Genomic DNA, 19,429 nt, shown 5'->3' on the forward strand with positions numbered 1-19,429 from the left:
CTTCTCAAAGAGGGGGTACAGCATTTCCACTGAAGCATCCAGGTCTGCTTTCAGGGCCTCTGCTGGGATGTCGTCAGGTCCAGTTGCCTTCCTGTTCTTCATCATGGTGATGGCTTTTCTGATCTCGTCTCTGGTTGGTTTATCACAATTGATTGGGAGGTCCCATTGGGTCGATGTCTGGTGGATTTGGTGGTGCTGGTCTGTTCAGGAGTTCCTCAAAGTGCTCCGCCCATCTGTTCATCTGTTGTTCTATTCCTGTTATAGACTTTCCCTGCTTGTCTTTAACGGGACGTTCTGGCTTGCTGAACTTTCCAGACAGTCGCTTGGTAGTATCGTACAGCTGTTTCATGTTGCCGCTGTATGCTGCCTGCTCCGCTTCTGCTGCCAGTCCATCCACATAATCTCTCTTATTCTTCCTAATATTCCTCTTCACTGCTCTGTGGGCTTCAGCATACTCTTTTTGAGCTTTGGCCTTTGCTGCTCTAGTCCTGCTATTGTTGACTGCTGCCTTCTTCTTCTTTCTGTCTTCTATCTTAGTCAAGGTCTCTGCTGTGATCCACTCTTTCTGCTGATGTTTCTCAATTCCAAGCATTTTCTGGCATACTGACCTAAGTGTCTCTCTCACTTTCTGCCATCTGTTGAGTACACTGTCTTCCTCTTCCTCAGACCGATCCTGTAGTACTGAAAACTTATTCTTCAGCGTCAGTCCAAAATCTTCCTTGGTCTTATGGTCCTTCAGAAGGCTGACGTTGTACTTCGCTCTTCTGTCTGACGCGTCTATCCAGTTCTTCAGCTTCAGCTTCAATCTGGCCACCACTAAGTGATGGTTGGACGCCGCGTCTGCTCCTCTTCTAACTCTAACGTCCTGCAAGGATCTTCTGAACTTCTTGCTAATGCAGACATGGTCGATCTGGTTTTCTGTCGTGCCTGCTGGCGATACCCAGGTACTCTTGTGGATCCGCTTGTGAGGAAAGATGCTACCTCCTATGACCAGATTGTTAAGTGCACACAGATCCACAAATCTCTCTCCATTCTCACTCATCTCTCCCAGAGCGTGGGTCCCCATGACTTGTTCGTATCCTGTGTTGTCAGGTCCAATTTTGGCATTAAAGTCTCCCATAAGGATGGTGATGTCTTTGTCTGGGAGAATCTCTAATATTTTCTGGAGTCTGTTGTAAAAGTAGTCTTTGTTCTCCTCTTCACTGTCATTAGTTGGAGCGTAGCACTGAACAACATTCATCTTAATCCTCTTCATTTTAGTTCTGAAGGATGCTGTGATGATCCTGGGACCATGTGCCTCCCAACCAATCAGTGCTCTCTGTGCCTGCTTGGACAACATGAAGCCTACTCTTTGTGTGTGGGGTGCGTCGCTCTCTTCATGTCCTGAATACAGCAACAACTCTCCTGTCAACAGTCGTCTCTGTCCAGCTTGAGTCCATCTTGTCTCGCTAATGCCTAGTAGGGTCAGGTTGTTGCTCCTCATCTCTGCTGCAACCTGTGCCGTCTTTCCTGACTCGTACATGGTCCTCATATTCCATGTGCCGATGGTAATCCTCCTGGTTGCAAGAAGGGTAATCGGCTTAGTGGCTTCCTCGCGGCTTTCACCACCCAGTGTCATGCGTCTTCGAGTTGAAGACCCTTCTTTTTCCAGTCTAAAAGTCTCTGTTATCTCTATTGTTGGTATTTCTGTAGCAAGTTGATTTTTTACGGGGTGGAGTTGCTAGCCCCACGCCCAACCCTCCTCCTTTACCCTGACTTGGGACAGGCAGATGGCCCCAAAGGACTTCTCTGGTGGAGTTGTGCCACAATTACTCCTGTTCTTTTGCAGATACAGACTAACACGGCTGCTACTCTGAAACCTGTCTTTAGATAGGTTTTTTTCCTCAACATTTTTATCAAAAAGTCTGATTAAAATTTAAAAAAATCTGATTTTTAATTTTTTTTAAAATTCATTGATTTTTATCTACCCTGCTGAAAATTAATGATGACCTATCTTAAACTCCTTGACACTTCACGATACCAGCTGTTCTTCGCAGCTAGTTCAAGTTACCTCCCTACTTTTCCCAGTAAACTTTCTTCCTATTATTTCTCTTTATTCCCACCTATAATCTCCTCCCGGCTCCACACACTTTCAGTCAACAAATATCCCTTGTTGAAGGCTTTCACTGGCCTCTACTTTCTGCTCTTCCATGCCAGCAGCTTTCTGTTCCTTTGAGTTGTATGCAAATTTCTTACATTTTAATGAAAGAAGATCTTGCTCAGTAACTGTTTCTAGGTAAAGCAACCTTTCAGTTTTAGTGTAAAGCAGTCAATTTATGCTTACGTTGGACAATTAAAATTTTTGCTAAGTAATTTCCAACTGTTGTGAATATGACATTTGGTATTAGATTTACACATTTTTACTGTCAAAATGCTAAGGTTTCGTTGTACTTTTCAGGATCTGCATTAGCGGCTAATGTTTGTAAAAAGATCACAGGGCGTCTTACAAGTGCTATAGCCAAGCAGGAAGATGTGTCTGTCCAATTAGAGGCCTTGGATATCATGGCTGATATGCTGAGCAGGTAAGCATCCTTGTTACAAAATGGTGATAGAATGTAATTGTTAATGCTATGTTTTAACTGGTTTAAATCACTGTGAACTTAACTTTTCTAGTTATTAAATTTTAGGTGATTATAATTTAGGCTTTGTAAACATGAAAACGTTGAGTAACTTGTTTCAAATGAGTAAAATGAGACTTTGTAGCAGAATACAATTGTTACATTTAAAATGTATTTAATTTAAGCATAGCTGATTAATCAAATAACTCATCATTTATCTTTTGATGCTGTTGAGAATGTCTTTAGTTACCAGTTTCAATTGTCAATATACTTAAAGGTATATCTGAAAGCAGTTAATTTCTTAGTTTTTTCCAAATAATTCTAAATGCACTGATATATATTTTTGTATGGCTTTTTGGGAATACTTGGAATAAGAATGATACACTAGAAGAACGAAATCAGTTCTAGATTCAGTTGGTTTGAGTTTGTGTTTTGTCTGTTTTAAGGCAAGGAGGACTGCTTGTTAACTTCCATCCTTCAATTCTGACCTGTCTGCTCCCCCAGCTGACTAGTCCCAGGCTTGCTGTGAGGAAAAGAACCATTATTGCTCTTGGTCACCTGGTTATGAGTTGTGGCAATATAGTTTTTGTTGACCTCATTGAACATCTGTTGACAGAGCTGTCTAAAAATGATTCCATGTCAACAACTAGGACCTATATACAGTGTATTGCTGCTATCAGTAGGCAAGCAGGTCATAGAATAGGTAAGAGAATTTATATTTTTTTCTCTGATTCTGCAAATTTTTAGATGTGAATGATCACTTTTCTAATTTTCCTTTTTCAGGTGAATATCTTGAGAAAATAATCCCTTTAGTGGTAAAATTTTGTAATGTAGATGATGATGAACTAAGAGAATATTGCATTCAAGCTTTTGAATCTTTTGTTAGGAGGTAAGCTACTTTTAAGGTATGTGGGTTTTTTTTTTTCTTCTTACAGGTTGACTGGTTGTCATTTGAATGTATAAGAAGTCATTGCTAGTCCTTGAGCAATTGAAAAGAGTTGTAGTAAGCCACAAGAAATGTTTCCTTTCCTGATGGAAGTGATAGTCTTTGTGGTGCAAAATACTTTTTCTGATTTTGAGTCAGAGATCATACCTGTATTGCTAAAGCAGATTTTTCTATCACTATCTTGTAATTTAACTGATAATCAGTGTAATATGTACACAGACTGGCACAATAGGCCATGATTTGCTATCATGTACAGTGACAGATAAGAAAATTGTTTTTATAAATATAATGCTTATGGAAAGTGCTAGATTCCCATTAGTGGAGACAGAACCTTCTTATTTCCAAAGGTACATCATAAGGCTCTATAGCAGTCAGATTAGAAGATCATAATGGTCCCTTTTTGCCTTAAAAATCTGTGACTATAAATCATAGGCAGCAGCAGAGCATACTTCCCCGTCCCTCTACTTTTGCATTCCCTGAAGGGATGAGAGGATCTTCTTGTTTCCTTGACCTCTGCTTCAACAGATTGTAATGGCAATAATTGTCTCAGTAGCTTTTGGGAACTGAATTATCAGAACTGAACTGCAAGACCACAAAGTGGCTAGTGAACTATCTTTATATTTTGTTTGAGTCTGTCTGTGGAGGTGAAATTCCATGTTTTTTCCAATCTTCTAAATTACTCTGTGTGAGTTTGGCCCGAGTTCTTGTATAGCAAGTTTCAGATTGTACTGAATGTTTGTAACTGAGATGAATTCTGAGAAAAAATATGATATGTAATGGGAATTCTGATAGTATTAAATTTGCTAGTGGAATCAGTACCAAAGCATATAGATACAAATTTCTTCTGTTAAAGAATAATTGTTAATTAATTGTTCAATATTAATATTATAAGCTAAACTTATTAAATTTATTATGCAGATGTCCTAAGGAAGTTTATCCTCATGTGTCTACCATTATAAACATTTGTCTTAAATACCTTACCTATGATCCTAATTACAATTATGATGATGAAGATGAAGATGAAAATGCCATGGATGCTGATGGTGGTGATGATGATGATCAAGGTATATTTTCTCTTGGTTTTGGAGAGAAGAGATAGTTGAGTCTAAATTGTGAGGAAATGGAAACGATCAATTCAATAAGTTTTAATTCAGGTCTTTCCAAAACTTAAATGATTGTGTGACATTTTCATGTTTTCCTCTTTTATTTTTGTGGGCATGGCTACATACTACACTCAGTAAAGTGAACAGGATGACATTTTATCTAGGTATTTAGTGCATCCATTGGCCTGGTATTGTGAGTTTAGAGGGATTATAGTAAAGAATGACATAACTGTCTAAAAGTACTTGAATGGTGTAACATGAGAGAGGCAGAGGAATTCTTTAGTATGACCTAATTAGAAGTTGGAAGACATTTAGAGAATGAATTTAAGATGTGTATGAGCAGGGCCGGCTTTAGCAAGTGTGGAGCCCAATTCGTACTCACCTGGCAGCACTCTGGGTCTTCGGTGGCACTCAAGGACCCGCCGCTGAAGACCCGGAGCGAGTGACGGGCCTGCTGCCGAAATGCCTCTGAAGACCCAGAGCGCTGCCGGGTGAGTAAAAATTAAAAAGGCACCAGCGTGGGGCCCTCTTAGGCTCAGGCCCCAATTCCAGAGAATTGGGCGAATCGGCCTAAAGCTGGCCCTGTGTATGAGGGAAAGTGATAGATGCTTCTTTGCATGAGGTGTGTATTGTTTTTATTTATTTGTATTACCATAGCATCTAGGGTCATAGAGATGGGGATCTCATGCTAGCTGCTGTACAAACAGAGAACAAAAAGAACGTCCAATTAGACTGGATGAAGAACCACAAAATATTGTGTAAAACATTGCTGCAGTTGCAGAAGGGTGGAGAAGAAGACTCAGAAGGTCTTAATACCACTTAGCTGTTTGACAAAGCTGTGAGCCGCAGCAGCAGAGATAACCAAATGTAAACTGATGGTGTTACCTTTGCAGCTATAGGGCTAGAAACTTACTTTTTGTTAAAAATGAGATGTTAAATTCTTTTGAAACAGCGACTAGGCCACCACTCTTGCCAGGGAAAGTTTCCATCAGTGGGTGCATTTCTCAGTCCCTCTTTAGGTTAGGTATAAAAAGTATAAAATGATTATATTGCTGCTGGATAGCTTGCTATACTTACTGAAACTTTGGCCCATCACTTAATCTGGATTTCAGAGCATGAGAACAGCAAACTCACATGCTTGTGACTCAGGTAGATATGAACCTAAGCAGTCTCAGGGGGAAAGGTAGAGCATTCTCCTACTGAGACATCTAGCTCTGCTTTAAATTAATTTTTAAATAGTAATCTCCTTTACTTCTTGCATGCTCTGCTTCTGTTCTGTTTTCTTTGTGGAAAATAGTATGGTTGAGTTTGTTGATAAACAAGTGTCTTGCTCTCTTAAGCTGCTAAATAGTTAACTTCAATCCTATAGAAGTTGCTTCAGAGGGCTTTGTTTTCCAGTAAAGGAGAGTTAAATGGAATATTCTGATCAGGCCTATAATACAAATGTCTGATTTAGGGGAACTAGATTTTTAGGCTGTAAGAGTATATATTCTAACAGTTACAAAATCTTATGTACTATTTATTAAACATAATTTAGTTCTTTCTAAATTGGTCTTTCTAAATTGGTGGTACAACAAAGAATGTAGAGATATAATGGGAGATTTAACAAAACAAAACTGTGGAGTATTTAGGACTTTGAAAGACAATATCTTGTCTCTGTTCACAAAGCAATGTAGATTTTGTAAAATTATTAAAATATGTACAGTTTCATACCCTAGAAAGAACCCGAGACTTGTAAGTTTTGGCTTTTAGAAGTCACTGTTGCATATTGATATGACTCCTCTGTTATGGAATGGGATACAAATATAATTGTAGTCTGTATACAGGTGATAGGACCAACCACATGGTGTTGAACCCATGCACAATTTTTGCTGGTGTAATGCCTCCAACAAGAGTAAAATGTGAAGAGGCTAGTTTTCAGAATTTTGATGTGCTATTATTACCTTATTGTCTCTCCTGATGAATAGATATGAAAACATTTTGAAATAAAAAATGTAGTAAGGCCACAAGTGTGGTGGGAATGACTTTGTTCAATTAGCAACTGAAGTTGAGGAGGGGATGTATGAGAGGGGCTGGTGTGAGGAAGCTGGCAAAGTAGATAATTAATTTTAGGACTAAGGCAGTTTTGAATGACCTTTTGTATACTTCTGCTTTATCTTGATTATAGACTGCTTCTTAAATTTCTTAGGCTAATATATCATCTGTCTCTGGTAAGTTTTACACATTTAACAATCTCTTGCATCAAATAAATTTGCGTTCTTTAAATCAAAACTTTCTGTACAAAACTGCTAGCATGGAATGTCTCTATGTGAATTGGTGTATAATAGAAGTTCATTTTATTTTGTCAAGGGAGTGATGATGAATATAGTGATGATGACGATATGAGCTGGAAAGTGAGACGTGCAGCAGCTAAATGTTTAGATGCTGTGGTTAGCACACGACATGAAATGCTTCCAGAATTCTACAAGACCGTATCTCCTGCTTTAATAGCCAGATTCAAAGAGCGTGAGGAGAACGTAAAAGCAGATGTTTTCCATGCGTATCTTTCTCTTTTAAAACAAACTCGACCTGTGCAGAGTTGGCTGTGTGATCCTGACGCAATGGAACAAGGAGAGACACCTTTGACAATGCTTCAGAGTCAGGTTAGCTGTCAGGATTTTTTTTTTTAGTTCTTTGAATTTGAGAGAAGGCCATGCTGTTTATTCATTGTTCTCTGGGTTCATGTGGAAAGCGGCAAAATCACTATTTGTCACCTGTTTCTTATATTTGTACACAGATTATGGGTTCTGACTCTGCTAACTCATCTGAGAGGGAGTGTAGGGTAAATTGGCTCAGATACCTGCAGCTTCTCTGGAAACTGGAATTACCTGTTGGACTCAGAGTGCTTATTTGTTTTTAATTATTGGCTGCCCATCTCTAAAAATGCTGTGGAGTCTATGAACCTAGTTATTATTTGCCCCATATTATAAAACAAAACATTCAGAGTCTGCAACCTATTATAGCTGTTTAGCTAAATTCAGAATAGGAGAAAAAATAAATTCTCACAATAAAAGGAAGGCGACACTTGATCAGTAGAACACATTTTACCTGCAGTATAGGGAGAAGTGGCGGTACTAACAGAATCATTTTCCAAATTGATTTAATAGGGTAATTATGTAATTAATATTTCTGTTTCTAGGATTTTGAGAGAGAAGCTACATGGAAAACATGTTTTGCTAAATCTGACCTTAATTTTTTAAGTTAAAATTTCCTGGGATGGCAATTGATTTGAAGATCTGAAACTTAAAGCTCTCATTGTATCTAGAAATACAGCTCTTCTGAAGACTTTAAGCCCAGAGAGACATTTTGTTTTACGTAATTTAGGATAACTGTAAAGGAAATGCTAACTGCCGAACTAGTTAACAGGTGTGTAATTTACTACAGGTTCCCAACATAGTTAAAGCCTTGCACAAACAGATGAAGGAGAAGAGTGTGAAGACTCGTCAATGTTGTTTTAACATGCTAACTGAGCTGGTAAATGTTTTACCTGGAGCCCTAACACAACACATTCCTGTACTTGTGCCAGGTATGAAAAATGTATTAGTAAATCTGTTATAGGTTAACTGTGACTTCGACTTCAAACATTTCTAAACCTTAAATCCTGATATTTAAGAATAAGCTCTGAAATGTAGTTCTAAATTAAGACTGTACCACTCAACTGTAAGTGGCAGCTTAGCTTCTTTGTGAATCCACATGCATAGTTTAGTGGCATTTTTACTTTGGTTAGCCCTGGAGAACCAAAGTAAAAAGCGCTAGGCTTGTACGCTAGATTCATTTTATCTAGTCTAGAATCAGAATTGTTAACTTGTGTCTAGTTGGAAGACCAAATTCTGCCCACATTTCCTTTTGTGCAGGGCTAAATACTGCCCTTATTTTCATCTTTACCACTCATGCAGAATCTTTACCACTGGTTGTGGTGGATGAGCAAAAAAAAAAAAAAAAAAAGCTTTACTTTCAGATTTGTTGTAGAATTTACAGGGCTGGTAGCTAAAAAACTCTTATTGGTAAACTAGACAAATTTTGATAAAAGCTACCGAGAAGCTACAAATATGCAGTCTTCTATGTCACTTTTATATAATCACTTTTCAGAGAATGACACTTTTTATATAAAACGATTAAGTATATGTCAGTCTTTAGATGCAGCTAAAACTTCTAACTTGTTTCAGTCTCATGAAGTTGCTAGGAATGTGTGTGTACACATGCACATATTTTAAGTATGGTCATTTTGAGCACTTGTGTTCAGAATTTCCTCTAGTAATTAAAAGAATAAGACAGCACAAGCCATCAAATGGCCTGTGTGCTGCCTGAGTGGAAGAAGTTCGGAAAGTTTATTACTTTAAATCAAAGGTGGGAAAGGCTTTCTGGAAGGAAATGTTTAAGAGCAGAAAATGTTGTTATGATTTGGCTGCGTTCTTTAGGACTTTTTGTGATTTCTGATGTTAAAAATAAATACATAAATAACAATCTCTTTTCTTTTACAGGGATAATTTTTTCACTGAATGACAAATCAAGTTCCTCTAATTTGAAGATTGATGCTTTGTCTTGTCTGTACGTGATCCTGTGTAACCATTCTCCCCAAGTCTTCCATCCTCATGTTCAAGCACTGGTGCCTCCAGTTGTAGCTTGTGTTGGAGACCCTTTTTACAAGATAACATCAGAGGCACTTCTGGTTACACAGCAGCTTGTGAAGGTCATTCGTCCTTTAGACCAGCCTTCTTCCTTTGATGCCACACCTTACATCAAAGATTTGTTTACTTGCACCATCAAGAGACTGAAGGCTGCTGACATTGATCAGGAAGTAAAAGAGAGGGCAATCTCCTGTATGGGCCAGATCATCTGCAGCCTGGGTGATAATCTGGGCACTGACCTGCCTACTACGCTTCAGATCTTCCTAGAGAGACTAAAGAATGAGATTACTCGCTTAACTACAGTGAAGGCTTTGACGCTGATTGCTGGCTCTCCTTTGAAGATAGATCTGAGACCAATCCTTGGGGAAGGAGTTCCTATCCTTGCCTCTTTCCTCAGAAAGAACCAGCGAGCTTTGAAACTAGGCACGCTTTCCGCTCTAGATATCTTAATTAAAAATTACAGTGACAGCTTGACAGCTGCCATGATTGATGCTGTCCTGGATGAGCTTCCACCTCTTATCAATGAAAGTGATATGCACGTTTCACAGATGGCCATCAGTTTTCTGACTACACTGGCTAAAGTGTATCCTTCCTCCCTCTCAAAGATCAGTGGGTCTATTCTTAATGAACTTATTGGCCTGGTGAGATCACCATTATTGCAGGGTGGAGCACTTAGTGCTATGCTAGAATTTTTCCAAGCTTTGGTTGTGACTGGAACAAATAACTTAGGATATATGGATTTATTACGCATGTTAACAGGTCCAGTGTACTCGCAGAGCACTGCACTTACTCACAAGCAGTCTTATTATTCCATTGCCAAATGTGTAGCTGCCCTTACACGCGCTTGCCCTAAAGAGGGACCAGCTGTAGTAGGTCAGTTCATTCAAGATGTCAAGAATTCAAGGTCCACAGATTCTATTCGTCTTTTAGCTTTGCTGTCTCTTGGAGAAGTTGGGCATCACATTGATCTAAGTGGACAAATTGAGCTCAAGTCTGTAATACTAGAAGCATTCTCCTCTCCAAGTGAAGAAGTCAAATCTGCAGCATCTTATGCCCTTGGCAGTATTAGTGTTGGCAATCTTCCTGAATATCTACCATTTGTCTTACAAGAAATAACCAGTCAGCCTAAGAGGCAATACCTACTTCTCCATTCCTTGAAAGAAATAATTAGCTCTGCATCAGTGGTAGGCCTCAAACCATATGTTGAGAACATCTGGGCCTTACTGCTGAAACACTGTGAGTGTGCAGAAGAGGGTACCAGGAATGTTGTTGCTGAATGCTTGGGCAAGCTTACGTTAATAGACCCAGAGACTCTGCTACCACGGCTCAAGGGATATTTGGCATCAGGTAGGCTGTCATTCTCTCTCTCTCTCTCTCTCTCTAGAGGCTGTCTGTTAAGAGAAAGGAAGAAGTTTTGTACTTCTGACTGAGTTAGTTAAGCTATACTCGGTAGCTTACACTTGAGTTTTATTGTATGAAAAATCTCTTCTTGAATTGTGGACTGCTTCCAGAAAATTTCAGCAAATGATATCATGCTGCCTCTTGACGCCTGATTTTACATATGCATGAAGGCATAAGAAATGAGGCATTTAAATTTCATTATACATTATGGAGCATTGATCTGAAATTTTTGTTAATTATCCAATTGAATATTGTATAGATTTTATTAGATTTGTGCTTTACAAATAAGTATTTGAATGGTCATTGTTTTTAGAATAACATTTACCTTACACTGGAGGAAGTAGGTAGTATATAATGTGAGTTGCTTCTATACTTTGATAATGAGAATCTGGCTTTTGAAATAATATAATGGTGGTTTTATTAGTGAAGAGTTGTAAACTAAATCATGTAAATAGTTCTAAAGAACATGGAGACAGCAATTTTTTTTTCAAATGCAGCATACAAACAGTTTGGGGCATAATCAAAAGACTTCTGAAATATAAGGATAAGGGCTGAAGGATGGATATATATATATATATATATTCATTGTATATAGTTCAATACAGTAATTGCACCTCTAGGGTTGTATTGATATATACAGATATTTACATTTGTTTAGAACAAAGAATTCCTTTGTAGAACTACAGCTGGATCTATTTGGGATACGTTTTTAATTAAGGTTTCAGAGTAGCAGCCGTGCTAGTCTGTATCCGCAAAAAGAACAGGCGTACTTGTGGCACCTTAGAGCCTAACAAATTTGAGCATAAGTATACTGTATTTTCCACTGCATGCATCCAGTGAAGTGGCCTGTAGCCCACGAAAGCTTATGCTCAAATAAATTTGTTAGTCTCTCTAAGGTGCCACAAGTACTCCTGTTTTTAATTAAAGCATTCATTATGTAATGACATCGGTATAGAAGACAAGTTTATTTAATATATTTCTAATTAACATTTAACATTAATCCCTGTTTAAAATGTAATAATGGAAAATCATGAAAAAAGTAACACCTTGCCAGCCAATCAATAACGTTTAATTCCTTAGTATTTTGAAAGCAGTATCAAGAAGTGTCTTTCTTAGAAAAATAGACACATTGTGGTGAGAAAAGATGATTTTTATAATATAATTTATTTGATTAAATTATTTAGCAACTTCAATATTTTTTAACTAAAATGACATGTTTGGTATTAGGGTCATCATATGCTCGAAGTTCAGTGGTTACTGCTGTGAAGTTCACGATTTCTGATCATCCACAACCCATAGATCCACTATTAAAGAACTGCATAGGTAAGTTTCTTACATGTTTTTTAAAATTAAAACCAAGTTTCTTTTTAAGCAGTTAATATTCAAACTTTTATACCAGGGTGTGCAGTGTAAAGAATCCATTTAAAAAAAATGCTTTGCAGTTACCTGAATTAAACACTCACCAATGATAACTATTAGTGAGAGCTGTTATTAAAGACTGTAGACTGAAGCTTACTGGATGTCATTAAGGAAATGGTAACTTTTCAGGATAGACCACTGAGGTCTCAAAATAGATAGTAATAGCTGCAAGATTGCTAACCATTTACTTTTTTATTTGCTAAATTTCTTTTCAAGTGATAAATCTTAAATTAAAATGTATATACACAGTCATGTATTGCATTAGAAACTGAAATATTTCTATTACATATAATTTTTATACATTATTTGAAGAAACCAATCGGCTGTCAAAATGTTATTGATCCATAAATAACTAAGATACTTGGAGAATCCAGTACGTCTTTTAGGAGGAAAAACAGGCTTTGCATTGTCACGTGACTTTCTGATCCTCTTGAACAAGAGTAGATCTAGACCCTCCAGCATTGTGTAGTATGGTCAAACCCACCAGAGAGAACATTATAGAATCTATTAAATACATCATTTCTACACATCTGTGTTTAATACTTTATTTTAGATCTCAACCTTTTCAGTCTTTATAAAATCATGTATTTTTAAAGCAAATACAAACCATGGTCTGATTTTCAAATTTCCAAGTAGGTTATATTCTTATGATACGACTGGGCTTTATTTTAGACTGTATCTGGAATAGATATTACAGTGTATCTGTATTACATTTGTGCTTTATTGTTATACTTCCTCAAGTTTTAGGAAAGTCTTTCATAAATTGGTTGGGTAGCCAAAAGAAACAATCGCCATTAATGATGTGATAGTCCAAAAGCCTTTGTTAGTCTCCTTCTCTAAAATTAATTAATTCACTTCCCTTCCTTCTTTGAGTCCATTTTTCCTACAGCCTTACTGGTATTTTTTTCTCCCTTCCATTACTGTTTGTTTTTCTCAGGTTCTCTTTGCGAACTGTGTTCTTTGAGGCAAGTGGTTTCATTAGATTCACTTTTTTACTATTTGTTCTCTAAACAATTGCTGCATGGCAACAAGGCCTCTGGCCTAGAAAAGTTTTTGCGGGGCCTTCTTTCAGAATCAGCCAGTGTCATTCTTTCATAGGGCTAGAAGAAATTCATAGATTGCAAGGCCAGAAGGAACCATTGTGATCATCTAGTCTGACCTCCTGTACAACACAGGCCATAGAACTGCCCCAAAATAATTCCTAGAGTAGATCTTTTAGAAATAAATCCAGTCTTGATTTAAAAATTGTCAGTGATTGAGAATCTACCATGACCTTTGGTTAAATTGTTGCAATATTTAATTACTCTGACCTTTTATGCCTTATTTCCAGTCTGAATTTGTCTAGAGTAACTCCAAATGATCTTGCTGGCCTAGAGAGCTAGGAGCCCACTTTTTGTTTTGTTCCTGGACTTCCAGCAGTGTTCCTGTCCCTTAGTCACCCTTGCTTCCTCTTCTTTTTTTTTTTTGTTACACAAAAAGAAACAGGGTATCTAGAACTTTTGTTTTGCTTGTCACCCATCCTGTTTTTTTCCCTTTTTTACTTTGTTCCTTCATAGCAGCGTCCCATAATACTTAGTAAGCAGTATTGATGTGATCCTTAGTGCATTTATTCTGTCTAGGAAGTACTGTGTTACTGATCTCCACAGGATCTGGACAGCGGATAGCCTGTGGAGGTGTTTTTATCTTAATATATGTTGAATTATCCTTCTTTTCATGGTAATTTAAGAACATTCAGTGGATGATTCTGCTATCCTAGGGTATTTTAAAATATACATTGGAAGGTACTTCAGGAATTTATATTAGAGAATTCATCTTAAACTCCAGAGTTTATAATGGCTTACTCATGTATAAGTTTTAAGAAAATTGGAACAAAGAAATAAGGTGAGAGATGGCAGTCTTCATGATTGTAAATAATTGAAAATTGTATTAAACAAGGCTTACCTTTCAACAATAAAAATGTATCAATTTAAAAATGAGTATAAATGCTGGTAAAACTCATGAAACTTATTTCTGCATAACAGAACATTTCTGTTTCAACTTCATTACACTAATATATCAGTATATTATATATAATATATCTAGGGTATAATTTCAGTTTTACGTCATAGAATTTTATATCCAGCTTGTGTAGTATTACACATATGCTTCACTATTCCATGTGGAAGTTTGCCAGATTTCTCCCCTCCCCTCCTCCCCAAAGAAAATAAAAACCCTATAACTAATATTTCTTTCTTCTGTAAAAGTAATGAGATTTTATGGCCATGTAGCTGTTTTAAGTGCATATTGCCTGCTCAGTTTAAATATCTAAGGTATAAAACCTTATTTGGTTGGATGTGTCACTCAAATTGAGAGAGAGACCATAAATTACATGTACATGTGTTTTTCATATACAGACGCTCCCCGAGTTGCGTAAACCTGACGTACGCAAATCCGAGCTTACGGAAAAAGTTCCATAAGCTAGAAATAGGAGTGGTGGGTTTTTTGTTTTTTTTTTGCGTAAGATACGTTTCTAACTTAAGCAAAAGTCAAGTTACACCAGGCATTCCGGAACGGAATGCTTGTGTAAGTCGGGGAGCATCTATAGATTCTTATTTCTTGTCTTTTCATATTCAAGTATGAATATTACTTGGGATTTCCCCAGCTACCTTAGTGTCCTGTACATGCTTTCTGCAGTCATGCCTTGCATCACACGTTGTTTTAGGCAGTTATGCTGCTGTGTAAACTGAAACTTATTAAAATCTTTAAACTGATTTTAGTTAATGTATAGTTTACAGTGTTGCTGCTAAATGTAGCAATGTCAGTTCCATCAAAAACAGTTTGCACAGTAAAAAGCTCTCTATTAAAAGGTAAAAACAAATCCCATGTGGAAAAATATTTCCAGGTTTCTGAGAATAGCAAATAGAAACATCTCTTGGTAATTGATTTCTTGGCATATTTGCAGGTGATTTTCTAAAAACATTGGAAGACCCAGATCTCAATGTAAGGAGAGTGGCCCTAGTGACGTTTAATTCAGCAGCACACAATAAACCATCATTAATAAGAGACCTTTTAGATACTGTGCTTCCTCATCTTTACAATGAAACAAAAGTCAGAAAGGAACTAATAAGAGAGGTAGGTGAACTTGGTGAGACTGCAAAATATTTGTATAAGCTGATTTTAAATTTTAGTAAAGCTATTCTTTTCTAATTTTTTTTTTTGTGTACAGGTGGAAATGGGACCATTCAAGCATACAGTTGATGATGGGCTGGACATTAGAAAGGCAGCTTTTGAGTGCATGTACACTCTTTTAGATAGCTGTCTGGATAGGCTAGACATATTTGAATTCCTAAACCATGTTGAAGATGGTTTGAAGGATCATTATGACATTAAGGTAAATTATCTTGTACATTTATGCTTAAACTTGAGCATTTTGACCTAATTAATATGAAATGTTGGCTAAATGGTGACTTCTATTTTGCAATGTTTTTGCTGTGCAAATATTGTTCAATTGACTAGAAAGCTGATATAAATATTACCTGAAAACTGTTTTTAAATATACAGTGGGATATATATAGCGAATCACACTTATACTAGGATGTTGCTGTTTTAAAACTCCTTGTATAGTGAACTAAAGAAAAGACCTTAATTGTTCAGAACTTAATTATCTCTGAATTGGTTTTCCCCAACTAGATGCTAACGTTTCTAATGTTGGTGAGACTGTCTACTCTTTGTCCAAGTGCAGTACTGCAGAGATTGGATAGGCTTGTTGAACCCTTACGTGCCACATGTACAACAAAGGTATTGTCTTTAACTGATGCTTATGATCTTGAGTAATACTTTGAACTTTTTGCTGTTATATAGAAATGTTATGAACCTGAGACTTGAATATGAAGTATATTGCTGTCTGAGAAGCTGTTCATATGAATTTAGTATTACCTGTAGTTCTGGACTGATGATCCACAATAGGTTTACATCCGTAGACTTTGTGCACAGCTCAACTGTATTTTAAGGCAACATGCCCAGAGTAGTAGCTTCACTCACATAAAGTGCACCAGTAGTCTGTTTATGCATAGTTGAGTTAGAGCACTGGGAGGGCAAACTACAGCCCGCGGGCCGAATCTGGCCCATCAGGGCTTTCAATCCAACCTGTGGGATTGCCAGCCTTGTGGCGCAGCGGGGCCTAAGGCAGGCTGCCTGTCTGCTGTGGCCCCATGCTGCTTCCAGAAGCGGCTGGCACCATGTCCCTGCGGCCCCTGGGGAGTGGGGATGTGTGCAGAGGGGATGTGTGCAGATGTGTGTGCTCCCCTCGCCTTTAGGCACCGCCCCCGCAGCTCCCATTGGCTGGGAATGGGGAACCATGGCCAATGGGAGCTTTGGGGGTAGTACCCACAGGCGAGGGCTGGAACCTGCCTTTGCCTCGCTGTGCGCTGCTGCCACCCTGGAGCTGCTTGAGGTAAGAGGCGCCGGGCTGGAGCCCGCCCCACCAACGCCTCCTGCACCCTGCACCCTAACCCCCTACCTTGAACCCTCTGCCGCTCCCCTCCTACACCCCAGTCCCTTGCCCTGAGCCCCCCTTCCTGCACACTGCACCCTCTTCTGCACCCCTGCCTCAGCCCTACATTCATGGCCCTGCATACAATTTCTGCACCCAGATGTGGCTCTCGTGCCAAAAAGTTTGCCCACTCCTGAGTTAGGGTATGTCTCTTTAATTTTAAATGTTATTGATCAAAAATAATTTGGGAGGCTCATGCAATACATCATATGAAAAATAGTTCCTTGTAAAATTATAAGAGAAGATAGTGAGGAAAAGGGTATAAATCCCTTTTCTAATCTGAATATACTTGTTTACTTTTTCTAATTTTTTTTTTAAAGTTCTTTGGATTATTTGGTCTCCTCTCTGTCCCTCAGAAGCCTGGCTGCCATTTAAGCAACTTGAAAACTCAGATTTCATTGTAGAAACGGAATGTGGAATATTGAAGAGTTTTTTTTAATTTTTAACAATAGAGGTTTAAAAGTACTGGAGACTTATAACTTGCTTCTGAAAAGGGAAATAAGCAGTTTGAAGGGAGGAGAGCAGTGTAAAATGTTGCTTCCCCCCCTTCTTTTGAATACTTCCTTGCTTAAATCTTTAAGCTTGTTCAGGCAAAGATCATCTTTTGGTTCTGTGCTTATACAGTGCCTAGCACAATGGGTTCCTGATCCGTGACTACGGCTCCTAAGATAATAATTAACTTCCACCTTCATATCACCTACACAGTTTCTTGTTACCCATCTTCCACCAATAATCTGCTCCTTATTTCACTTGATGGATTTAGAGAGTTTGACTTGCAATGATGAAGTTCTGTCTGTGTACCATTAAAAGGAATAATAGCAAAAAGGTCTAACTGATCAAGAATATGCTTTGGTCAGAATGTCCACTGCTGTATTCTACTTTGTGCTTCTGCAACTCATGGTAATTTTTATAATGTTGTTACTGACCTTACTAAATTGAACCAGTTTGGCTGCTATTTGCTTTGAATCTGTGTAATGATTTGCTAACTCCGAAATTTTTTTTTTTTATGTTAGGACTGTTTTTGCTTAATCTGCAATTTTCAGGCTCTAATCTATTTGTAAGTTTCTTTTAGTCAAAACTGCTAAACATCAGATGCACTACAGCTGTCCAGTCTCCTGTGGTTACCTTTATATTCTTTTCATCCTAAAAAAAAATATTGTGCAGTATAAACTATTTCAAGTGCATGTCAAATTAAAGTGGTAATATGGAAGGAAAGACACCTTACATTGACTGGTTTAAGAAGAGCTCAGTTTTAAATGTAAACTTCCTAAATATACTACTTTTTCTACAGGTAAAGGCAAACTCAGTGAAACAGGAGTTTGAAAAACAAGATGAACTGAAGCGGTCTGCCATGAGGGCAGTAGCAGCCCTTCTAACCATTCCAGAAGCAGAGAAGAGTCCGTTAATGAGTGAATTTCAGTCACAGATAAGCTCTAATCCTGAGCTGGCAGCCATCTTTGAAAGTATCCAGAAAGATTCATCATCCACTAACTTAGAATCAATGGACACTAGTTAGATGTTTGTTCAAAATGGGGACCATTACGTTGAACCATATGATGCACTGAATTGACAGGTTAAGAGTAAGAAACAGAAAAATATCTAATCTTCACATTGTTCCACTTTATTTACCTTTATGGAGACAGTTGGCTTTTTCCCATTGTTGCTTTTCTAGCATTTATTCCAGAAATACGTATTTCCATGATCCAGAAGTTGTAAACCACTCATGTTTTAGTGGATTTGGCCACATTTTGAAATGGAAATAAAAGGTTAAAACATATGGTGTATGGAAATAGGCTCCAACATCCATTTGCCCAGTAATGTTTAGGATTAAAATGTTAAAATTTTGTGACCATGTTTTTTTTCTTTTTTTAAATTTTCTTCTTTCTGTAAAAACAAAACCACCATGTTTTTGTATAACTTTTATTCTTTTGTGTTTCAGCTACATAAATTGATTTGGCTGGCCGATAAGAAATTCTTCTGTGTAAGATTTATTATATTGCAGAGGGTTTGGGCACAGTTTAAAAAATGCAGACATAAATAAATGTCACTTTTAAAGGTGTGGGGATTAGAAAATTAATATCCCTGTTGTGCACACTAACTTTGCATGAGCAAGTTTACAAATATATATTGTCTGTAAAACAGCATGTGCAGTTTATTCATAATACATGTTAAAATAAGTAATACTGTACCAGTGCAATTTTCAGGTATTTATTTTTACATAGAAAATGCATTCATAGAGGAAGGGAAGAGGGTTAAATTTTAATCTGGTTTTCTAAGTGCAGGTGTGGTGAACTACAGGTATTTGTACAGTGAAAGTAATCTTGTCTCTTAAGCCAGTGTTTCCCAACACGGAGGATGGATTCCCCTGAGGTGTGGGGGTAGACAAGCAAGGAGGTTGAGATGGTTGGGCAGAGAATAGTAAGTGGGAGAAAACTGCATAACTCTGGACCCAGCTCACCCTCTATTATAAATGTGTGCTGGAAGGTGCCTTCTTGAAAGGCCTCTGCCTTCCATTCCTCAGCTCTTAATAGTGCAAGTAATGTGCAGCATTGCTGCCAGGAAACTCTTCTCTTTTCTAGTAGTGGTCAGTAGGAATAACATGTGTGTTCTGGCCACATTGAACCATCAATGGACTCCCATACCTCAAGCATCTGGTGAGTGGGAACCAGAGGAGCAGTCACGAATAAGACCAAACTGGAAAACTAGATAGCAAAAGATACACAAGAAAAGAAGTAGTAATAAATGGACAAAGACTGCAGCAACTG

The 19,429-nt window shown here is 37.8% G+C and overlaps 1 protein-coding gene across 2 annotated transcripts in view; it reads left to right on the plus strand.

Annotated features, from left to right (window-relative positions):
- Window positions 1–18,805, plus strand: part of CAND1 (cullin associated and neddylation dissociated 1) — a 63,774-nt gene extending 44,969 nt beyond the window's left edge. For both annotated transcript variants that reach the window (XM_044978520.1, XM_044978513.1), the window contains exons 4-15: window positions 2,438–2,561; window positions 3,044–3,300; window positions 3,381–3,486; window positions 4,462–4,607; window positions 6,996–7,288; window positions 8,070–8,211; window positions 9,167–10,660; window positions 11,942–12,037; window positions 15,075–15,244; window positions 15,339–15,503; window positions 15,803–15,910; window positions 17,956–18,805. In XM_044978520.1, the coding sequence (XP_044834455.1) occupies window positions 2,438–2,561; window positions 3,044–3,300; window positions 3,381–3,486; window positions 4,462–4,607; window positions 6,996–7,288; window positions 8,070–8,211; window positions 9,167–10,660; window positions 11,942–12,037; window positions 15,075–15,244; window positions 15,339–15,503; window positions 15,803–15,910; window positions 17,956–18,180 (3,326 nt within the window). In that variant the 3' untranslated portion in view covers window positions 18,181–18,805. The remainder of the gene's footprint in view (window positions 1–2,437; window positions 2,562–3,043; window positions 3,301–3,380; window positions 3,487–4,461; window positions 4,608–6,995; window positions 7,289–8,069; window positions 8,212–9,166; window positions 10,661–11,941; window positions 12,038–15,074; window positions 15,245–15,338; window positions 15,504–15,802; window positions 15,911–17,955) is intronic.
- Window positions 18,806–19,429: the final 624 nt, after the last annotated feature.

Source organism: Mauremys mutica, chromosome 1 (genome assembly GCF_020497125.1).
Source record: "Mauremys mutica isolate MM-2020 ecotype Southern chromosome 1, ASM2049712v1, whole genome shotgun sequence".
Taxonomy (NCBI): domain Eukaryota; kingdom Metazoa; phylum Chordata; order Testudines; family Geoemydidae; genus Mauremys; species Mauremys mutica.